Here is an 18,072-nt window from a genome sequence, read left to right on the forward strand (position 1 = left end):
TTTGGGATAGCAGGACTTCCTTCTTCAGCTACATTGCTTGGGGCTAGGAAATTTAAGAGCAATATTTGAAGCTTTTAGAGTCTTTAGGTGGGGGATTTTCTTTTCCTCTTTCAAATAAACTTCATGTTTTATAAGTTAGGGCAGAAGAATCCTTTTCTGGCCAAGTAATTTCATCTTTTGCCCAAACAATGTAGACATCCTTCAGAGTCAAGCAGGATCACATTGAAGTCTCCACTTGACAGATCAGTTTGTAGGGCTGGCAAAGGTCAGGTGCCAGGGTGGGGAGTGCTGAAGTATGAAGCTTGACATTTAAAGCAGTTTATTTGAGGTGCCTAGTGGTGATTAGTGTGAAAATGGGAAGTAGCTCCTGTGATTGAGCTGAGCTCTGAACAGCTGGTGGTTGCATACAATTTATGCAAAAAATCACCATGTGATTTTTTGAAGTGCATATTATGGGAACAACTTCAAGATCATGGTCTTTCATCTCAGAATTTTCTTGGGAGAATGATTATAAATATTTAGCACTCTTGTCCTTTTTAAATTATGTGGAAATTCACACCTGTGGCATAATGGATACTTAGGGAACACTTAGGATAACTTGTACTATTTTACAATGGCTGAAATAATAAACCTATGTCAACAATCCATACCAGCTTTTAAAAGCAGGAAGAGCTGCACAACATTTTGCTTACTGTCTTAAATGGAAGATGTTCTAAAATAATACAGGGCTTTGGTAGAAGGACTTTGTCTGCCCCATGCCCCTTGATCATGGGGGCCTTGCTATGAGCGCTGTGCAGGTGGGAGGACAAAAGAGCCACCTCTTAATGGAGCTGGTGTAAAACTGATGGAGGAATTGCTTACTTGTAGGTAAACATGACTAAGGTTTCCCATTTTAGTTTTGATCCTGCACTTCACTTCCTGCATTTTCTTCCTTTAGCCAAATTGGAAAGTCTGCTCCACAGCTCATGTAGTCATTGCAGTGTTGTTTTCATCTTTTCTTTCTGTAGTTACCGTGCTAGCAATATTTAATGAGCTGCATGCTGATGTCGATCTCTATGCCCTTCTGTTTGGAGAGAGCGTGTTGAATGACGCTGTTGCCATTGTATTATCCTCGTAAGTTACTATGGGAATTTCTACTCTGAAATTACTAAATTGCTTTTGGCACTTGTCTAAAATAAATGCTTTTTTTTTGAGAAACATTATTTCAAGTTTAAATGGATTGCCTTTAACTGGATTGATAACCATTCCAAACATTTTCCAAGGCCCCTAATGCATATATAGGCCAGAATGACACACATGCCTTCAGCATGGGATTGTCTCCCTGTTGCTCAGGTAGTGTTGTTACAAAAATATCTTTCCTGATATCACTTCTAACTTGTCATTGTGTTCTCTCTTTCTAGATCTATAGTTGCTTACCAGCCAACAGGTGAAAATACCCATGCTTTTGATGCTGCAGCATTTTTCAAGTCTGTTGGTGTTTTCCTGGGAATATTCAGTGGTTCTTTCATGATGGGAGCAGTGACAGGAGTTGTGACAGCTCTGATATCCTTTTCCATATTTGGTTATTACAACAGAAATAGCACATGTAGATATTATCAGGGCTTTCCTTTTTCCCATTGTAGCAGAATTGACTCTAGCTTGTTTAATTATGAGCATGAAGATATGATAAGTATTCATTTGACTTCTTTTCTATAGAAAGACATTATAGGTACTCACAGAAATCAATTCTTTCCAACAAATTGAGGCCATAGTAGAAATTTTAGTGGTGTTGCTGCAACAAACCAAGGAAGGGCATTAAACAGGCGTGTCCTAATAATGCTTAATTTCTTTTTATGGAGTTATAAAACATAGTTTTATAGTCTTGAAAGACATCTCCTGTGATAAATGGTATTTGATTCTACCTTCAGCAAAATCTCTGTTATTTCTGACCCCCACAGCATTCTTTGAGTCCTGCTTTTTTTTTTTTTTTTTTTTTTTTTTTTTTTTTTTTTTTTCCTTCCAGAAATCTGATGTCATACATCTTGGATAAGATTGTATCTCAATTCTCAATGAGAGTTTAACTCAATAACATGATGTGCCTTGCATGATCTATGCTGTTCTCTTGATCCCTGTTGCTGTTATTTGGTTAGATTTCTGAGGTGCTTAGCATGCAATTTGTGTGGGTCTTGTTTTAGGCTCAGGTAGTAGACCTTCAGCCTGACCTACTCCAGGAGTCATGATGCTCCTTCAGGAACCAAATGAAGTCTTTGCTTTCTGACAGACTAGTATGGCCATTTTTGTACATATCCCAGGCTGCTCTGATGTGTCTGGGCTTCTGAACCCTGACCTGAAAGGGGTAAAATGTGCTGTTCTGTACAGGGATCATGAACCTGTGACTCTGAAGCAGAACTGTCTGAACTGTATCTTATATACACACACTATGCAGAACTGCCTGACAAGTCTGCATGATGGAAACCCTTTAAGTATAATGGGGAAGATGTGCTGTTGATGCTTTAATGTTCAGTCTCAGTTCCACTGATCTGCAATTTATGTGACCCAGAACCACAATTCTTCCTCTGGCTTTTAGGCTACCAGCAGCCATCCATAGCTCTCACTACTCAAATGCAGTTGTTGTGGGTTTTGGCTTGCTGGTTGGATACTAATTAAGGCTGAAATGCCTTCAGATCCACTTTGTAAAGTTATGCTTCTAAAGCAGCAACCAATCCTTGCTTTTTCTAATGGTTGTGCTCAGGAAGGTGATGTGAGGCTGTTCAGAACAAAGCCTCTGGGGTGGCATTTTGTGTGTGTGGTGGGAATATTTTTCTTTTTGTTCTGTTTTAGTTTTGTGATGTTCTTTTTCCTTGTTTGTTTAATTATATGACTATTTTATTTTGGAAACATCCTTAATGTTATGCAATGCTGTAGAAGCAAAAAAAATTTGCCTTTTACTATTCATACTTGATTAGTACCCATAAATTAAGGATTAAGTTAATATTCCTATAGTGTGAAGTACCTATACCTGTACCTCTTTGAGTAAAAGGTTTCATGCAGTCATGCACTGTCCTTTGAGAATAGATAGAATGCTTGGTTTCCAAATTATGCAGATAATGTACAAGGATTTATTCTGGCTTTCAGCAAGCTGTCTGTGGTTTTTAAAAAATAGTTGTTATAGTACCACATTGTATATTTTTACTAAATAGCAGCATCTGACTGATTGAAAAGATGTGAAATACAAAACCATGTCTAACAAATAAAGAAAATAGTTAAGAAAAAAAAATAATTCAGTTTCAGCTAACATTTCAATTTGATCAATTATATGAAATAATAAAACTTTTTTTTTCTTGCCTCTCACCTTGATCTTCCTCCAAAATGATGAGCAAAGGTTCTAAATTCATATTTAATTAATTATTTTGGTATGGTTACTTATAATAACAGCAAGGGGAATAAACAGTTTGATTCACAAAACTGCCAGAAAAGACTGGAAATAAGGAACTGGCTCTGACAGGATCCCTTGTCTAACTTCAGGGGGACAAGGTTCAACTTCTTCCTCTCCCATGGAGTGCTGTGGCTATCCAGTTTCCTTAGGCATCCATGAATGTCCCTTGATCCAGACACTGGGATTATCTGATTACTCTGTGGGGAAAGTTTTTGTTATGGTGGATATTACTGCTTCCGAAGCATGATTTTAGAAAATAGATCTGTTTGGGGGAAGTGGTGAGGAGGAATTCAAATGAGCTCAAAAGTTTTAGAGGTGGTTTCTTTGCAGAATTAACAGCTGTCTAAAAAGTATGCTGCATTTTATATTTGATGTTATGCCAACATGGTGTTTAATTTTTTTTAAATGATTGTCTGGGCTTTGTTTTGAGAGCAAACTTCTAACAAAGTAAGGTCATGGCTGAAGGTGTGTCTGGAATATATGTCTGCCCTAGTCCAAGTCAGAAGAGAATGTCAGCAAGAAGTAGGTGTGAGTGGAGAGCTGGTACTGGTTGCCTTCATATGAACTGTGCACAGCTGTTTGCACCACAGACATAGCATGCTGTTCAGTGTTTACCTGCTGCCAGAGTAGTGCTTAGGTAAAAAAAAAGCACCTAAAGGATTCTATAAATAGATGAACAACTTTTTTCGTTGTGTGTGAAGAGCTAAATTTAACTCTACCGAAATCTGTTCTGCTTCTTCAGAGCTGTATGAATTGTTAATTCAGTGTATGCTTTGATGCTCCTCAGGTTTTGCTCTCCTCTGCAAGACGAATTGTTTTTTCTTTCCTTTGAAAGACTGAGCTGCTCTGAGGTGGCCTTTTCTCTAAAACATATCAGCACAAGGAGAGGAAATACATTTTGTAGGCAGTAATTGCTTTGCCTTAAAAGTACTGAAGTAGCCACACTTGCTGGAAAAGATTTATTAAAAAATCTGAGAAGAAAAGTTCTTGTTCATCTTAGGGTTGCTGTAGTCAAGAACAGCTCTGTAAATTAAATGCTTTTGAATGCATTCTATGTTTTATTTGAAGGTGGGAGTGCAACTTATAGTTGAGGTTGGCAGGGGGAACAAAACATCATTCCCTCACCAATCCCCTGAAAAGCCAAGGCACACACAATCTAAAAGGAATAGCAGGGAAATATCCCTTCCTTGCTAGCATTTCAAAGGGAACCATGGAATAATATAATATTACTTCTAAGAGGTGGAGCCACATTTTATGCTATGGATATAAAACAAAAGTAATCAGAACTGATTGTTGCAAGTTGAGCATGAAGTTTGCCTTGATGTGTTGGAATTCACATTTTTTCAGCATCAAAAGTTTTGTTTTCCAAGAAGTATGCACTGTTAGTATATAAAAGTGTTTTTCAGAAGTACTGGGAACAGAGAAGCCAAAGGATTTCTTTTTGATTCCTTAACAAATGACTTAACGTGACAAAGTTTACCAAGTTGCACTGCTTCCCCCTGCTGGAAACGGCTCTCTTCTTCTTGATGTCCTGGAGCACTTTCTTGCTTGCAGAAGCTTGTGGATTTACTGGTGAGTTGCTTGGATTCAAGCACAGAAGTCCATCTCAGCAGCTATTTTATCATTAAAGCTTTTCAATGAGAAATATGTTTGTGCCTAAAGCTGGGTTGTTAAGGTTTTTTGCCTTCTGTTCCATGTTGAAGTTGCAGCTGACTGTGTAGCAAAGGCAATGGTTTGGTTCAGATACCGTATCCCTAACCTGGTATCTCAATCACTTGAATGGAAGAATCATAAAATCTTAAGGATAAGAATTATGTATAAATTAAATTGAGCTTGTGAAGGGAAAGTGTGGTGAGCTGGCACTAAACAGGCTGATTTTTACATGTTGTTCTGTACACAGGTGTGGTGGCTGTCCTCTTCTGTGGAATTACCCAGGCACATTATACATACAATAACTTGTCAGTTGAATCAAGAAGCCGCACTAAGCAGGCAAGAATGTCTTTTACCTTTTATACAGTGCATTTCTGTAGTAGTCCATGTACTTTTGTTTTTACAGCATCTTTTGCACTCAGCCTTTAACATGTGATGGTTTTCTCTCTAGCTCTTTGAGGTGTTGCATTTCCTGGCTGAGAACTTCATATTTTCTTATATGGGCTTGGCACTGTTTACTTTCCAGAAGCACATATTCAGCCCAGTTTTCATTATTGGAGCTTTTGTATCCTTTTTCACATTGTGTGAGGTTTCTCTATTTTCTTATGTGCCAAAAAACTTGTGATGTCTGTTGCTTTACCAAACAGAGAATGGTGGCTGGCCTAAGTTTTCATAATGCCTTGCAGGCAACAATAATTTTGAGAAAAATCTTTGGTTACACCTTACATCAAAGCTCTATGGCCTCTGTGCCACATGGTTGTTGCCTCTGTACCTGAATGTTAGAAGCTATATCATTTCACTAAATAAATAAATGAATATGCTTTACTGTGTGCTCTGGCTATTGACAGCCAACACTGCTTGTGTTGTTCTTGTATCTGAACTTTGGAGACCTAGAAAAGGATTAATTTTTCTCTCCACTTCCAGAGGCCCCTTGAGAATTAAGGGGCAAACTTCAAATACATAAATAGGAATGTGAGTGAATAGATCATTGAGCAATTCCCTAGAGGTCAGCATCTCAGGTGATGGGAGGAGAAAGGAACTGAACTGCGGTACAGACCATTACATGAAGGGTACACAATTAAAGGTTCTGCAATTGTCTCTGGTTGACTTGGTACCTGACTCTCAAATTCCCCAGAACTGAACACTTGTTAGTAGTCACATTCATGTAAGCTCTGCTTACATGTTGTCTCTTGAGTGCTTTTCTACCTTTGTGAGGAGGGCAACTAATACTAGCACTGGTGTTTTACTCAAGACCTGTGGTCCCCACTGAGTGAACAACTTGCAGGGGTGAAATGTAGGGACATCACCCCTTGTTGAAAGTGAAAGGCTGGACTGTAAAGACACAGCTAGAGCCTCAGCGTCCTTGGCAAAATCTTAGCTATTATTCTTGCATACATTAGTCTTGATTGCTTTTGGTGTCTGATTTCTGCAGTCCTCAAAAGGACTGGTATAAAATTGCTTGGAATAGTTGTGCAAGGGTTATTGTACAAAGTAATAATCAAAATCTGATTTTTCTAGAGATATTCCCTGCTGACAGTATTGCTTTACTTTAGTTATGACAACAACCCAGTGGTGTCTAGAGCTCTTATACTCTTTCTTTTTCATGGGAGAAGTATTATTCTTCTAATGTTCCCATCCCAGCAGCAAATGATCAGTGTTTGCTTGGCTTCTGGCCGTGTTGGCATTTTACAGGATTTCAGCCCACCACTCTAATTTTTCCCTAAGTGTTCCTTATACAGTGGAGAGTGTTTTCAGCTTTCTGCTTCTTCACTGGAGCCACTGGATGTTTTGCATCACAATGGGGATGCTTACCACCTACTGTCATGAATTTCTGCAATACTTTCACTATTCTTTTTCAACTTCATTCTAGTGCTGACAAATGGCTTTTGGATTTATATTCTTAGTAACTCTGTACTGGTGTTTGCTAGCCATTAGGATATTTTGCCTCTGCAGGAGTCATAATGGGGTGGCCACTTGCTGGTCTTAAGTTGGCTTCCCCTCTGTATACAGAGTTGTGTTTCTGTTACTCCAAAACTCAAAATTGAATGCTGCTAGTGATAATTGTTTAAAGTGTGAATTCTCAAAGTAAGGTCTTCATTTGTACAATTGGTCATTTTAATACTAGGTATAATTTCACTGTGCATCTAAAAAATTAGTTATCTTAGTAAAAATTTGCATTTTGTGCAATTGCTCTCGAATGCACAAGTTACATAAAATTGGGGAAAGTCTGCTTTATATACACAGCTATAGGAAGAACACTTGATATCATGATGTGAATATCTCACTAAAACAAAAGCTTCATGTTAAAGCCAGGTACTAAAAACTGTATACCTCAGGAAAAAGAAATCCTTAACCCTCAGCTGCAAACAGGTTGCAATCTTTTTGGGCAGAGCTGCACATATCTACCCCCTCTCCTTCTTGTTGAATTTGGGCAGAAGGCATAAGATCAGCTGGAGCTTTCAGCATATGATGATGTTTTCAGGTAAGAGCAAAAATTCTGGGCAATGCAAAAAGTCTTAATTTTAACTCATAAGCAATTGACTTTGCTACCTTCTGTTTTTGTGATCCATATTCATGCATCCTAAAGGGAAGGCTTTACTGATTGTTGCAGCATGCCATCATATGTCTTTCAGCCTTTACAGAAACTGTGCCATGTCTGGGGTGGGTATCATCTTGAAATGCTACCTGCTCACAGCAGGCAGCACCTCATGTTGGGAATAGACCATTTTAATTTGAAGTGCTTGTGAAGGACATGGGAAAATTGGGATATATCTCTTCCAAAAGGTTATTTCTAGCTGAGGTGATGTTCATGTTGTGCAGAAAGAGATACCTGATGAGAAAATAGGTGCCTTTTCCCATTTACTTGGACAAAGGTATTTGACTTAAATTGCCTTGTAATTTCTGTCACACAGATAACTGTTGAAGTCTGTAATTTAAGGCAAATTATGTATTGTGTGTCTAGACATGTGCATCCTGAAGAAGTTCCAGGGAATCCTCTGTACACAAGAGGGTATAAAGAGGATAGAGCCAGGCTGTTTTCAGTGGTGCCCAGTGCCAGGCCCAGAGGTAATGGGCACAAACTGGAACACATGAGGTTTATTTATTTTATTTATTATTATTATGTCCAAGCATTGTACAAATTGTCCAGAGAGGTTATGGCATCTCCATCTATGGAGATATTCAAAAGCCATCTGGACATGGTCCTGTGCAGCCTACTGCAGGTGGAGCAGGGGTTGTTTAAACAGGGGAATTGGATCAGATGAACTCCAGGGGTTCCTTAAAACCTTAATCATCCTGTGATTCCTCTGCATAAGAAATCTGCAGGTGTTCAATGCCATGGCTTGTTCTTGCTAGTGAAGTTTCATAACTGAGAGCAGAGGAGAGGAGGAAAGATATAGTCTGCCTGTGACCATGTAATTAACTAGAATATTTTTCTAGCTGATAAAAATGTCAGGCCAAGAGCTTACATTCCAATTATGGATTCAACTGGAAAAGTCTGAATTTTCATCCAATTCAGGGAGCTGCTTAACTTACATAATGTTTTGCTGTTGTTCACAACTTGTTTGTTTCTGTCTTCCTTTCCTGTTAGTTTCTGGAAGTATTTACACCTTTTCACAGCACTTGTAGATTCTATAAGTTATAAGAAACCAGGACAGTTAGAACATTCTGTTGTAAATTGTCTCAGGGCATAATTTATCAGGGAATCTAAGGAAATTAAAAGCTTCTGGAGCCCAGTGCTTTCTGCCTGACACTCTGTGGGAGGGAGCAAGGGAAGATGCTGTCCACAGTCATGTCTGCACTTCTGAAGCTGTGCTGTTTCATTATTTCTGATAGGTCTCAGGGGAGCCATGGCATTTGCTCTGGCTATACGAGATACTGCTACCTACTCCCACCAAATGATGTTCTCAACAACTCTGCTCATCGTGTTTTTCACTGTGTGGATTGTTGGAGGAGGTACAACCCCCATGCTGTCCTGGCTGAACATCAGGTTGGTATGCAGCTGTGTGCTGGGGAAACTTCACTTTTCAACAGGCAGCTGTGCTGTTTTGGCATAGTTCTACAGAACTTGTTTGATACTTGCTAGAAGCATTTAGAACATAGTATTCACATATCTATATATGTAGGTATTTAGAACACGATACTTTATAGAGGAAGGTGCTAGTGCAGTCTGGTGAAGAAAATGTTCTGATGCTTCTGGGATTCAGCCTAAAGGTGTTCTGGTGCTCTGCAAATAGACATCTAAGTCTATGTCAGTCCAGCAGAATATGAAATAGTGTTGCCTGATAAAGCAGCTCTATATTGAAAAGAAAGAATTAATCTAGTTCCATATAAACTTCAAGACTGTTTTTTTTCTTTTGGCTCTTCATAGTGGGCCTGTTAAGGTTTTTAAGTCCAGTAGATTCTTTATTGGATTGTGCTAAGGTGAACATACTTTAAACAAAACCTGATGTTATCTAAGACTGCTGGTCTTCAGTGTGTGTTTCCTCTTGTTTTGAGGAGATCTGTGAAAATGGTAAATTGCATGTTATAGATATCTGACTATAAATCCTGGCTAATACTTAGTACTTTTGACTGCATGTACTTTCATATTTGAGAATATTTTTCAAGAGATGTGCTAGAGAATTACAAATCAATCATTGTTGAATATTATAATTTTGGAAGTTTTGGTGGTTTGGGATACAGAGATAAATAGAGGGGAATTAAAACAATACAAGCTGTACAAGCCCTGAGTGCAATCAACCATTACCTCTGCCACAAGGCTCTTTCAGTCATCAGCAGGACAGGAATGAATTCTTGCATGTGGCCCAACCCTTGGCCAAATGCAAAGTCATTCTTAGGTAGCAGCTTTTTTTCTCCTCACACCCTCCTCCATCAAAACCAAGAAGCATCCTAGATTATACACTTTAGCTAATCTAGTTCAGTAGTGAGACTCCATAAGCCTGGCTGATGAGCTGCTCCCGTGGGCAGAGAGAACTAACCCCATATCCATTCCAGACTTATCTCTCCAGGTGGCTGGGGGATAGTGTGGCTGAAAGATTAGTGTGACCAACAAGGCAGAACAGCTGGAAAGGCTATGCTACCATTCCTAGAGAAGTAACTGTCAAAAGGTAGCTGACTGAAGCACAGTTTTGAGTGCTTAGCTGTAGTTTTAGGGGGATCTTTACCCATCCTTGCGAGTAAGCAGTAATTTTAACTGTCACTTTTTTGGCATGGTTGATGGAAAATAAAGGGTTAACTTTCCTATCAAAGGAAGGATAACATCTATAACGATGGAACTCTACATAGGAAGCATTTTTACAGCTGGCACCCTCTGGGACCACAAGAAATCAGATTTGTGCCAGGAGGTGGCGGCCGTGTGCAGCTGATGGAGAGTTAGAAACGGTGGCGGCGAGGTACACTCAGTGGTTAGAACATTTTCTGCTGGGGGGAAAAATAGTTCTGATTGTACAGATTTAAAAAAAAAGCGAGAGACAAATTATTTTCCAGCTGAATTATAAAATTATGCCAGTTATCTCTTTTCCATCTACTTCTACTCAGTGGAAGCAGCAAACAGGAGGAGATGAAGCTGAGATGCTGTCCCAGTGCCTCCCTCAGCAGCAGCGCATAGTGCTGATGCAGTCCCGAGGCTGTACAGTAGGTAACTTGTCCCTAGGATGCTTGCTGAGCCTTGGTACTTGCCCATTAAATTCGATTGCCAGAGACTGGAAATAAGTAGTGGTCGCATGCAGGATTATTTAGCAGAAAAGGTGTTGCAAGATAAAAGGTGGTTTTGCTTCCTAGATGAAGTGAAGGGATGTAGAAAATTCATGCCATGTGTATGTTGGACATAAACGTCAGGATTTGTAGAAGGCCCATGTCTGGGCGAGTCAGAGGAGCCACGACAGACATCAAAAGCCAAGGGGCTTATTTGAGGTGATGCCTGCATGATTTAAGCATGCTGGGGAGCTGACTGCAGCCAGGAGTGTCAGCCTGGCCTGATACCACTGAGCTCATGGGGAAGCAGCTGTGAGTGCAAGAGGCAATGCCTACACAGGGATCCAGAACTGCACTGCTGTGGCTTGGAGGAAGAGGCACACACTTTCTGGCCACACTGTTAGTTGTGTAGCATTTGGAATGTGTGCTTGGTTCTTTACTTACTGTTGGTCCCTTCCATCCCACAATACAAAATATTAAAAGTAGCTAAAGGGTAGAGAGGCTACCATGAAAATGAAGTTTTAGTAAAGTAAAAAGCAGTATAAGGAGGAAAATAGGCAACAAATATTCTCTGCCTCCTCTTGTTGTTCTGAAAATTTCAGATATTTGGAAGAGCAGGTATCTTTTCAGTTAGGGTAAGTTACCAGAGACCACTGACCAGGCTTTCATGTACAGCTAAGCAAAGGACCTATGGTTTGTAGCAGAGACTTAACTTCAGTTTACTGGTTAACTGGTTGGAAAAGTGAGGTCACAGCTTCAAAATCTGAATAAAAATATAACAGGATTTTTTAATGCTTTTGATTTCTGCCACTTAACACTGAGAAAATTAAAAACCAACACCAGAAACTGGAGTTAACTGTGTTAACTGGAGTTAACTAGAGAAACATTGATATCATGTGTCAGAGTTCCTTGGCTGACTATCAGTGAGACACATCCAACATTTGAGTGGTAAACAGTTACATTTTCTTAGTAGTAGATTTTTTTTTTCTTAGAAACTAAAGCATGACCTGGATATTAAAAATATAGACTCATCCTTTAAGATCGAAACAAAGAAACAATTTCCTGGCTGAAGCTTTAACAGTTTCAGCAAACTTGAGAGCTATGTAAATCAAAACCACTGGCAAAATTCCTCTTTTCAAAAAAATAGCTGACTTCTTGTTTCATTTATCTGTCACAGGAAAAAAGGGAACTCCTAGCATTTGTATTGCAATACACTGTGTTTTCCATTTTTTTTTAGAGGTTTGTAACTTGGTTCTTTTCATGTTGAATGAAGCAACACATGGATTAGTGCCTTCCCCTCCTTCATAACCTGCTGCAAATGCAGAAGTTATTTCTCATTTTAATGAAGTAATTTCAGTTATACTTAGAAACCTTTTTATAAATCTCAAAGCATTATACCTTACACTTTACAATAATTTAAGGTTTTTTTTACCATAAAAGCTAAAGGTTGCACAGGCAAGACCAACATAGATATTTAGTGCCTTATGTCTAACTTTGCATATCTAATCTTTAAAGAGCTTCCTATTTAGTGTTTTTTCTTTTCCTGTAAAAGAGCAAACTGAAAAAGAAATGTGGAAACATTAACTCTCATCCAGCTGCTTGGTGAACTACCTATCTGGGATGGTGCTAAAGTGTTGCCTTGGTGGTTATACTCCATTCCCTTACCCAGGGTGGTGCAATGATAAAATGTGCATTCCATACCACACCTCGGTGTGCTGGAATGGCAGGAGGCAAGTGCTGCTGCTGGGATCCAGCCTCATGCTGTGTTCCAGGCTGGGGTGGAGGTTATGTCCTCCTGTTTTGCAGCCTGTTTCCATTAATGTATTACTTAGATCCTTCACTGCCTTCACCCACCCTCTGCTGCCCTTGAAGACAGATGCACAGACACAGAGCTGTCCCTTGCCCTCTGTTGTGAGCTTTTTCCTTGCCCATCTTTCTGTACTGTTTCTTCCAGTTGTCTTTCCCTAGTTTCTATGTTTTCCTCCTTCTTTCCCAATCCCTAGTTTTTCATCATCAGTCTTGAATCTCCCTTAATAGTGGGGCAGTGCAGCCTGCAAGCCTCCAGTCTCACCCCTCTGGGCTTTTCCCTTAGTGGGAAAGAGATTAACTCTTCCTTTGGAAGTAAGCACGGGACATGTTTCCTTTTCTCTCTTCTTGTTCTCTGAAACACACCAATTCACACCACAGAGAAAAAGTGTGGGGAAGACACTGAAGGATTTGGGTTGAGACACATCTAGAGCACATAGATGATACGAGTTGAACTGACAAGCTCTGGCAAGCCTCAGCCAGCCCTTTCAGGAGTCATTATCTTGGTTAGGTGAAGTAAACAAATATCCAAAGGCATCCTATAAACAACTTGAGACAACTTTTCCTAATTCCAGAGGTTTTTAGGGATTGGGTTTTAATTTTTTAAAACATGATGGTGGGAGTTCTCTTCTTTCTCGCCCTTCTTCTGAGAAACTGTTGAACTCTTCCAAAATAGCTAAAATTTTCCAAAAATGCTGCACTCATTACAGACATCTGGGAAAACTTTAGTATACTAACTTGGCAAAGATACAGGAAAGAGAAAGAAGTCATAGAAGGGAAGTTATTGGGCAGTTTTTAATTTTAGTTTTTGCTGTACATGCAAAACAATCTTACTGATGGCCTTGGGGAGCAGAGTACTCTGACCTAGAGTGTATGCTGGCATGGGAAAAGAGCTATTGAACCTGGAATCCAAATCAAAGCTATCTAAAGCCTGGGATTTGCCTTGATATTCAAGGATTAGATGAGTACATGCTCTTTGTATCACAAGTTATGGCCTTAAATATTTAGTCAAGATGTCAGCCTGCAACCAGGGTGTGTACACCTGCTTTTTCTACAGTGAGGCCTCTGTGGATGTCTGATCATCTGGGTTTTTATTTCACATAAGCAATATACAGTTCTTGACACATGCCTTTGTGGAAAAATCTGGGGGGAAAACCCCCACAGGCTGATAAGGAATTTATGTGAAAAATACTGGAACCCAAAATTGCTTTCATTTGCACCTAAAAAGCCCTCACAAACCCAACTGAAAAGGCCAAAGCAATGAGTAAAACCAGACTCTGCTATGACAGGAGATTAAATCAAAAATTGATCGTCAATTTTTAGTTAAAGCAATGGAGTGATTTAGTGCTTGTTACCAGTTGACTTGGAGCACTCTGACACCAGGCAGTGTTGGTGACCCCTCTCACACATGTATGGATTCCTGTGATGTCTCTCTTTCAGACCTTGTGCAGGTCTGAAGTGGTAGGAATTATCTTAGATGGGCTCTGTCTGTGTGCAGCACCAAAGAGAGCTACTGAATCTGGTTTTCTGGGGGGTGTAGTCTGTCATTAATGCAGATGTGTTGCCAGCTAGGATCTGAATGAATGAAGAATATTACTGGATATGTCAATCATAAATTGCTGGTGTTGCTAATTTTGGTTTTTTTGGTCACTTTGTCATTGCTCTGCCATTATTGTTCATGTATGTTTTGTGTTTTTTGATTTGGTATGGATTTTCTTTGTTGGTTTGCTTTGTTTTGCTGAAAAGTCTGTAGAGCCCCCAACTCATGAGCATTTTGTTACTCACGTTGCATTCTTGTACTGTACCAGAGTTGGTGACCATGTTCCATCGGTGGAAGAGATGAGTGAAAGCCACTGGCTGTATTTCAGGTGACACTGTGCTTTCCTTGATACCACATTAACCCGGTGCTTGGCTTTTTTCATCTTTGTAACACTGAGTGTGTGCTCTTTTTCTATACTGTGGCATGCTGCTGCTGCTTCTTTTCTGAGAGTACTATAGATGTTCCTCGACTCTGAGTCTATTCACTTATTCTGAGCTGTGAGAGTGTGGATCACACATCATGTCTAAAAAAATTAACTATAAAACACATTATTTCACTCTGTGTATAGATATTTAATAAAGCAAAACTTGAATCTCTGACCTTGGAAGACTTGAGAGCTGAAAACCATGGATTTGATCTTATGGCCTTTAACCACAAAGATACTCTTAAGCATTGCTTGAGGTTATTTTGTATAACTCTTCAGGCTGGAAGGAACTTCATAACTGATTTATCCCAGCTTTTTTGGGGATATATTTTTGAAAACAGAGAGATAACAACCAGAGAAGACTAGGATTCTGGTATGGTGTTTTTAGAACAGATAAATGGTTAGAGAGAGAATTTAAAATAAGTCTCTAACTGACATCTATAGGCAATGTGTATGTATATAAAAACATACAGAATATTTATGTAAAGAAAGTTCTGTGGGATGGGGCAATGAAAAACTTTCATGTACATTGTCACAATTGAAGGTTTCCAGCAAACCACTAGATTTGCCAGAGATGCAATGTGTTAGTTTGTACAGACAATCTGAGAACTATTATCTATTACAGTCATTCTTGGCTGTTGCCATAGTAACTACACATGCTAAATCTAATAATGCCTGGTATTTCAGTAACTTGTCATCCATGTATTGTAGGGCTGGAACTGGAAAAGTTTCTGAAGCATCAGAAGAAATCATTCCACCCATTTTAAAATGATGCAGCAGAGAACTTGATGTAGTTCTATATGACTTTTTACCATTCATTTCCATCCACTTAGTTCAGTTTTGTGTGTGAACCACTTTCTCCCACAGTGTTTGAATTACTGAATTACACATTAGCTTAATGTTTTCAGAGATCAAATCTGAGTAGCTCCTCTCCTACATGTGATGCTGGAGTTGTAGCTGTAGGATAAAGACCAAGAAGTCCAGGAATCAGTTAATGGCAGAAATGCTGTATTGTGGTGTTGGGAATTAGGAGCTCAAAACTAGTTCCTTTGTTCTTACAGAGATCTTAAAGCACAAAATGCTTTTTTTGCCTTAAAAAAAATTTTTCATTAGAGAGGAATGAAGAAATACACTTGAATTGTATTAATTTTTACTATAGCATACTCTTGTCTACAGATTCTAATGACCTTCTCAAGGCTGAAATAAAGGTGTCTGAACTTTACATAGTACTAATTGTCTGTACTGGAGGAATAAGGTGTCTATCAGATACCAAAGTTAAAATGGGGGAAGTAAATGGATTTTTCACTGATTTTGAAACATATATGCATTGTTACAGCTAAAAGACTGCTAGTATTCTTCATCTGAAATCTTCCTTTTAAGAATTACTTATTTATACAGCCTTGGGGAATCCCCAAACAACTCCTGCAAAGGGCTCTCAGAAAGAGTGGAGGGGAAAACAAAGATGCTTGCTAGCATCTGCACTGCCTTGGCCTTGGCTGTGCCACATCTGCTGTGCCACTCAGTCCCCATCACAGAGGTGCCTCTTCAGTCAAACACTGTTTTCACAGTGTGGGGTTTGAGCAAAATGGTCCAGCCTTTAGCAAGGCCCTCTCTGTGCCTCTGATCTCTGGGAGGGGATCTGTGTAAATCCATCCAGTAACAGTCTAATTTATAAAGCAGGTTAAATAAATGAGAACTGATATTGACCTTTGTAGCACCTGTAAATGACAGGAAGCTTTTAAAATAAAAGCATATAAAATGTATTTTTTTTCTGTTCAGCATAAGAAGAAAATCAACGTTGAAGACATAAGTGCATCAGCCTTACTTGTACTTTTAACTATTGAAGAAGTTAAGCAAAGATGAAGTAACTAAGTGTTTTCTGTGCTTCTTTTCACTGTAAAGGAGGTTGGGACAGACTTGACTGTTTTTTGGTATTGTTTTGTTTCAGGTGATTAAAGTGACACTTCCTTAGAATTCTAGGGCTGGGCCTGCAAAAAAAAGTGATGCTTGCTATGAGATAAGGGTATTTAACCTTGAAAGTTAAACAGGAAGGCTTGCTACCAAAAAGTTACACTTCCTATACAATTGATGCTAGAATAGAGGACAAAAGCATATTGTTTGAAATATACAAAAAGTAGTTGTGAGAATTCAAAATGGCAATTATTTGTTGTTAATCTCTGAGGAACAGACTTCAAGAGTGAATTTATTTTTAAAACTGTGATTTTTGGAAAATAATTATTTACAAATATTCAAAATTAATTTGTAGAATAACTGAAAAAATTTAAATTGACAAGTCTGTGTGGATATACTATTTCAATATGGAAAGGAACATTTGTAGTATGTTTTTTTTCCTAAAATTTGAACAATTTTAATATAGAAACTTTTTTTTTTTTCCCTCTTCAGCACAACAGTGAACCCAAATTCCTGATCTGTGATATACTATGACTTTTCATTGAACAGTGTCATTATCCTGCTTTGGTCATCTATTAAGCCCCACTCCCCTGCCTAAGGGCAGTTAAAATTCTCAAAACAAATGCACAACCTTGTAAGTCAAGTAAAAGTTGAGACACTGAATTGTTTGGTTTTCTTATGTACTGTGAAGTGAATAGGTAGCCCAGGGAGTAAAAACAATTTGGAGAATGTGGGCTGTGTTCATTTTTTGGAACAAACTTCTTGAACTCCCCATTCACAGTGTCAGCTACACAGCCAACATGAGCCTGGTTGCTTTGCATAACACATTGAACCTTCCCACATGGGCAGTTTGGAAAGCCACAAGTGTTTTTTTTTTTATTTTCATGTGTACTTATAAAGGAATGCATACTCTTATGTATATACTTGTATTACTGTACTAAGTCAGTTTCCTGATGTTGTTTGTCAGCTTTCTGCATTAGAACCAGGTTTCCCTGTCAAAACCTGTTCTTATGTAGTGATAGCCAAAGCAGTAACACCTCAGCTCTCAGCTCACAGAGCTCTTGTGTGTGGTGCTTTATTTTAGCATGGTTACAATCCAGTACTCAGTCTCTCTATCCAGTGTTCCCTTAAACTGGTGAAGCTTTTCCATTCTAAGGCTGGTGAGTGCCAAGGAATTTCCAGGCTAAATGTGCCTAAAGTTCAAGATGATTCTATATGTGGAAAAAGGAAGTGATGAGGAAAGAGCAAGAGGCTTAGGAAAAAAAAAAATCCAAGCAAAGGACTGGATTAGCACTAGTTTCATAGGAGGCTGGTGCAGAGCAGCCTTCTGGATTTTCTCTGAATTACATTAACTCATGTGGGGCCTTGAGCTGGCTGTGAGTCTACAAGGATGACTTTAAACTTTTCTTCTTCTATTGTTCTATCAAAAAATGCTGCCCTGGAAGCTATTTGAAAGTGTTCTCCTTTTATTTGATCCAAGCATGGTGTCCCTGGGACAAACCAATTATATGGCCTGACCAGCAAGGTTCTCTTGGCTTCTGGTGATTCTTAGGGCTGTTGCATAAACACCATAGCTATAAAATGATTAGCAAACATACAAAAAGTCTAAGTGACAAGGAAATTTCACCAAAC

At 39.0% G+C, this 18,072-nt stretch overlaps 1 protein-coding gene across 2 annotated transcripts in view; it reads left to right on the top strand.

The window, feature by feature from the left end:
• The window catches only part of SLC9A7 (solute carrier family 9 member A7), a 66,729-nt gene that overhangs the window by 34,045 nt on the left and 14,612 nt on the right, over positions 1–18,072 (top strand). Inside the window, exons 6-13 of one of the 2 annotated variants that reach the window (XM_077781517.1) lie at positions 1,008–1,113; positions 1,401–1,547; positions 4,887–4,987; positions 5,316–5,404; positions 5,517–5,630; positions 7,436–7,547; positions 8,900–9,053; positions 14,374–14,433. In XM_077781517.1, the coding sequence (XP_077637643.1) occupies positions 1,008–1,113; positions 1,401–1,547; positions 4,887–4,987; positions 5,316–5,404; positions 5,517–5,630; positions 7,436–7,547; positions 8,900–9,053; positions 14,374–14,433 (883 nt within the window). The remainder of the gene's footprint in view (positions 1–1,007; positions 1,114–1,400; positions 1,548–4,886; positions 4,988–5,315; positions 5,405–5,516; positions 5,631–7,435; positions 7,548–8,899; positions 9,054–14,373; positions 14,434–18,072) is intronic. The other variant, XM_077781518.1, reaches the window with a different exon arrangement.

Source organism: Lonchura striata, chromosome 2 (assembly GCF_046129695.1).
Source record: "Lonchura striata isolate bLonStr1 chromosome 2, bLonStr1.mat, whole genome shotgun sequence".
Lineage (NCBI taxonomy): Eukaryota > Metazoa > Chordata > Aves > Passeriformes > Estrildidae > Lonchura > Lonchura striata.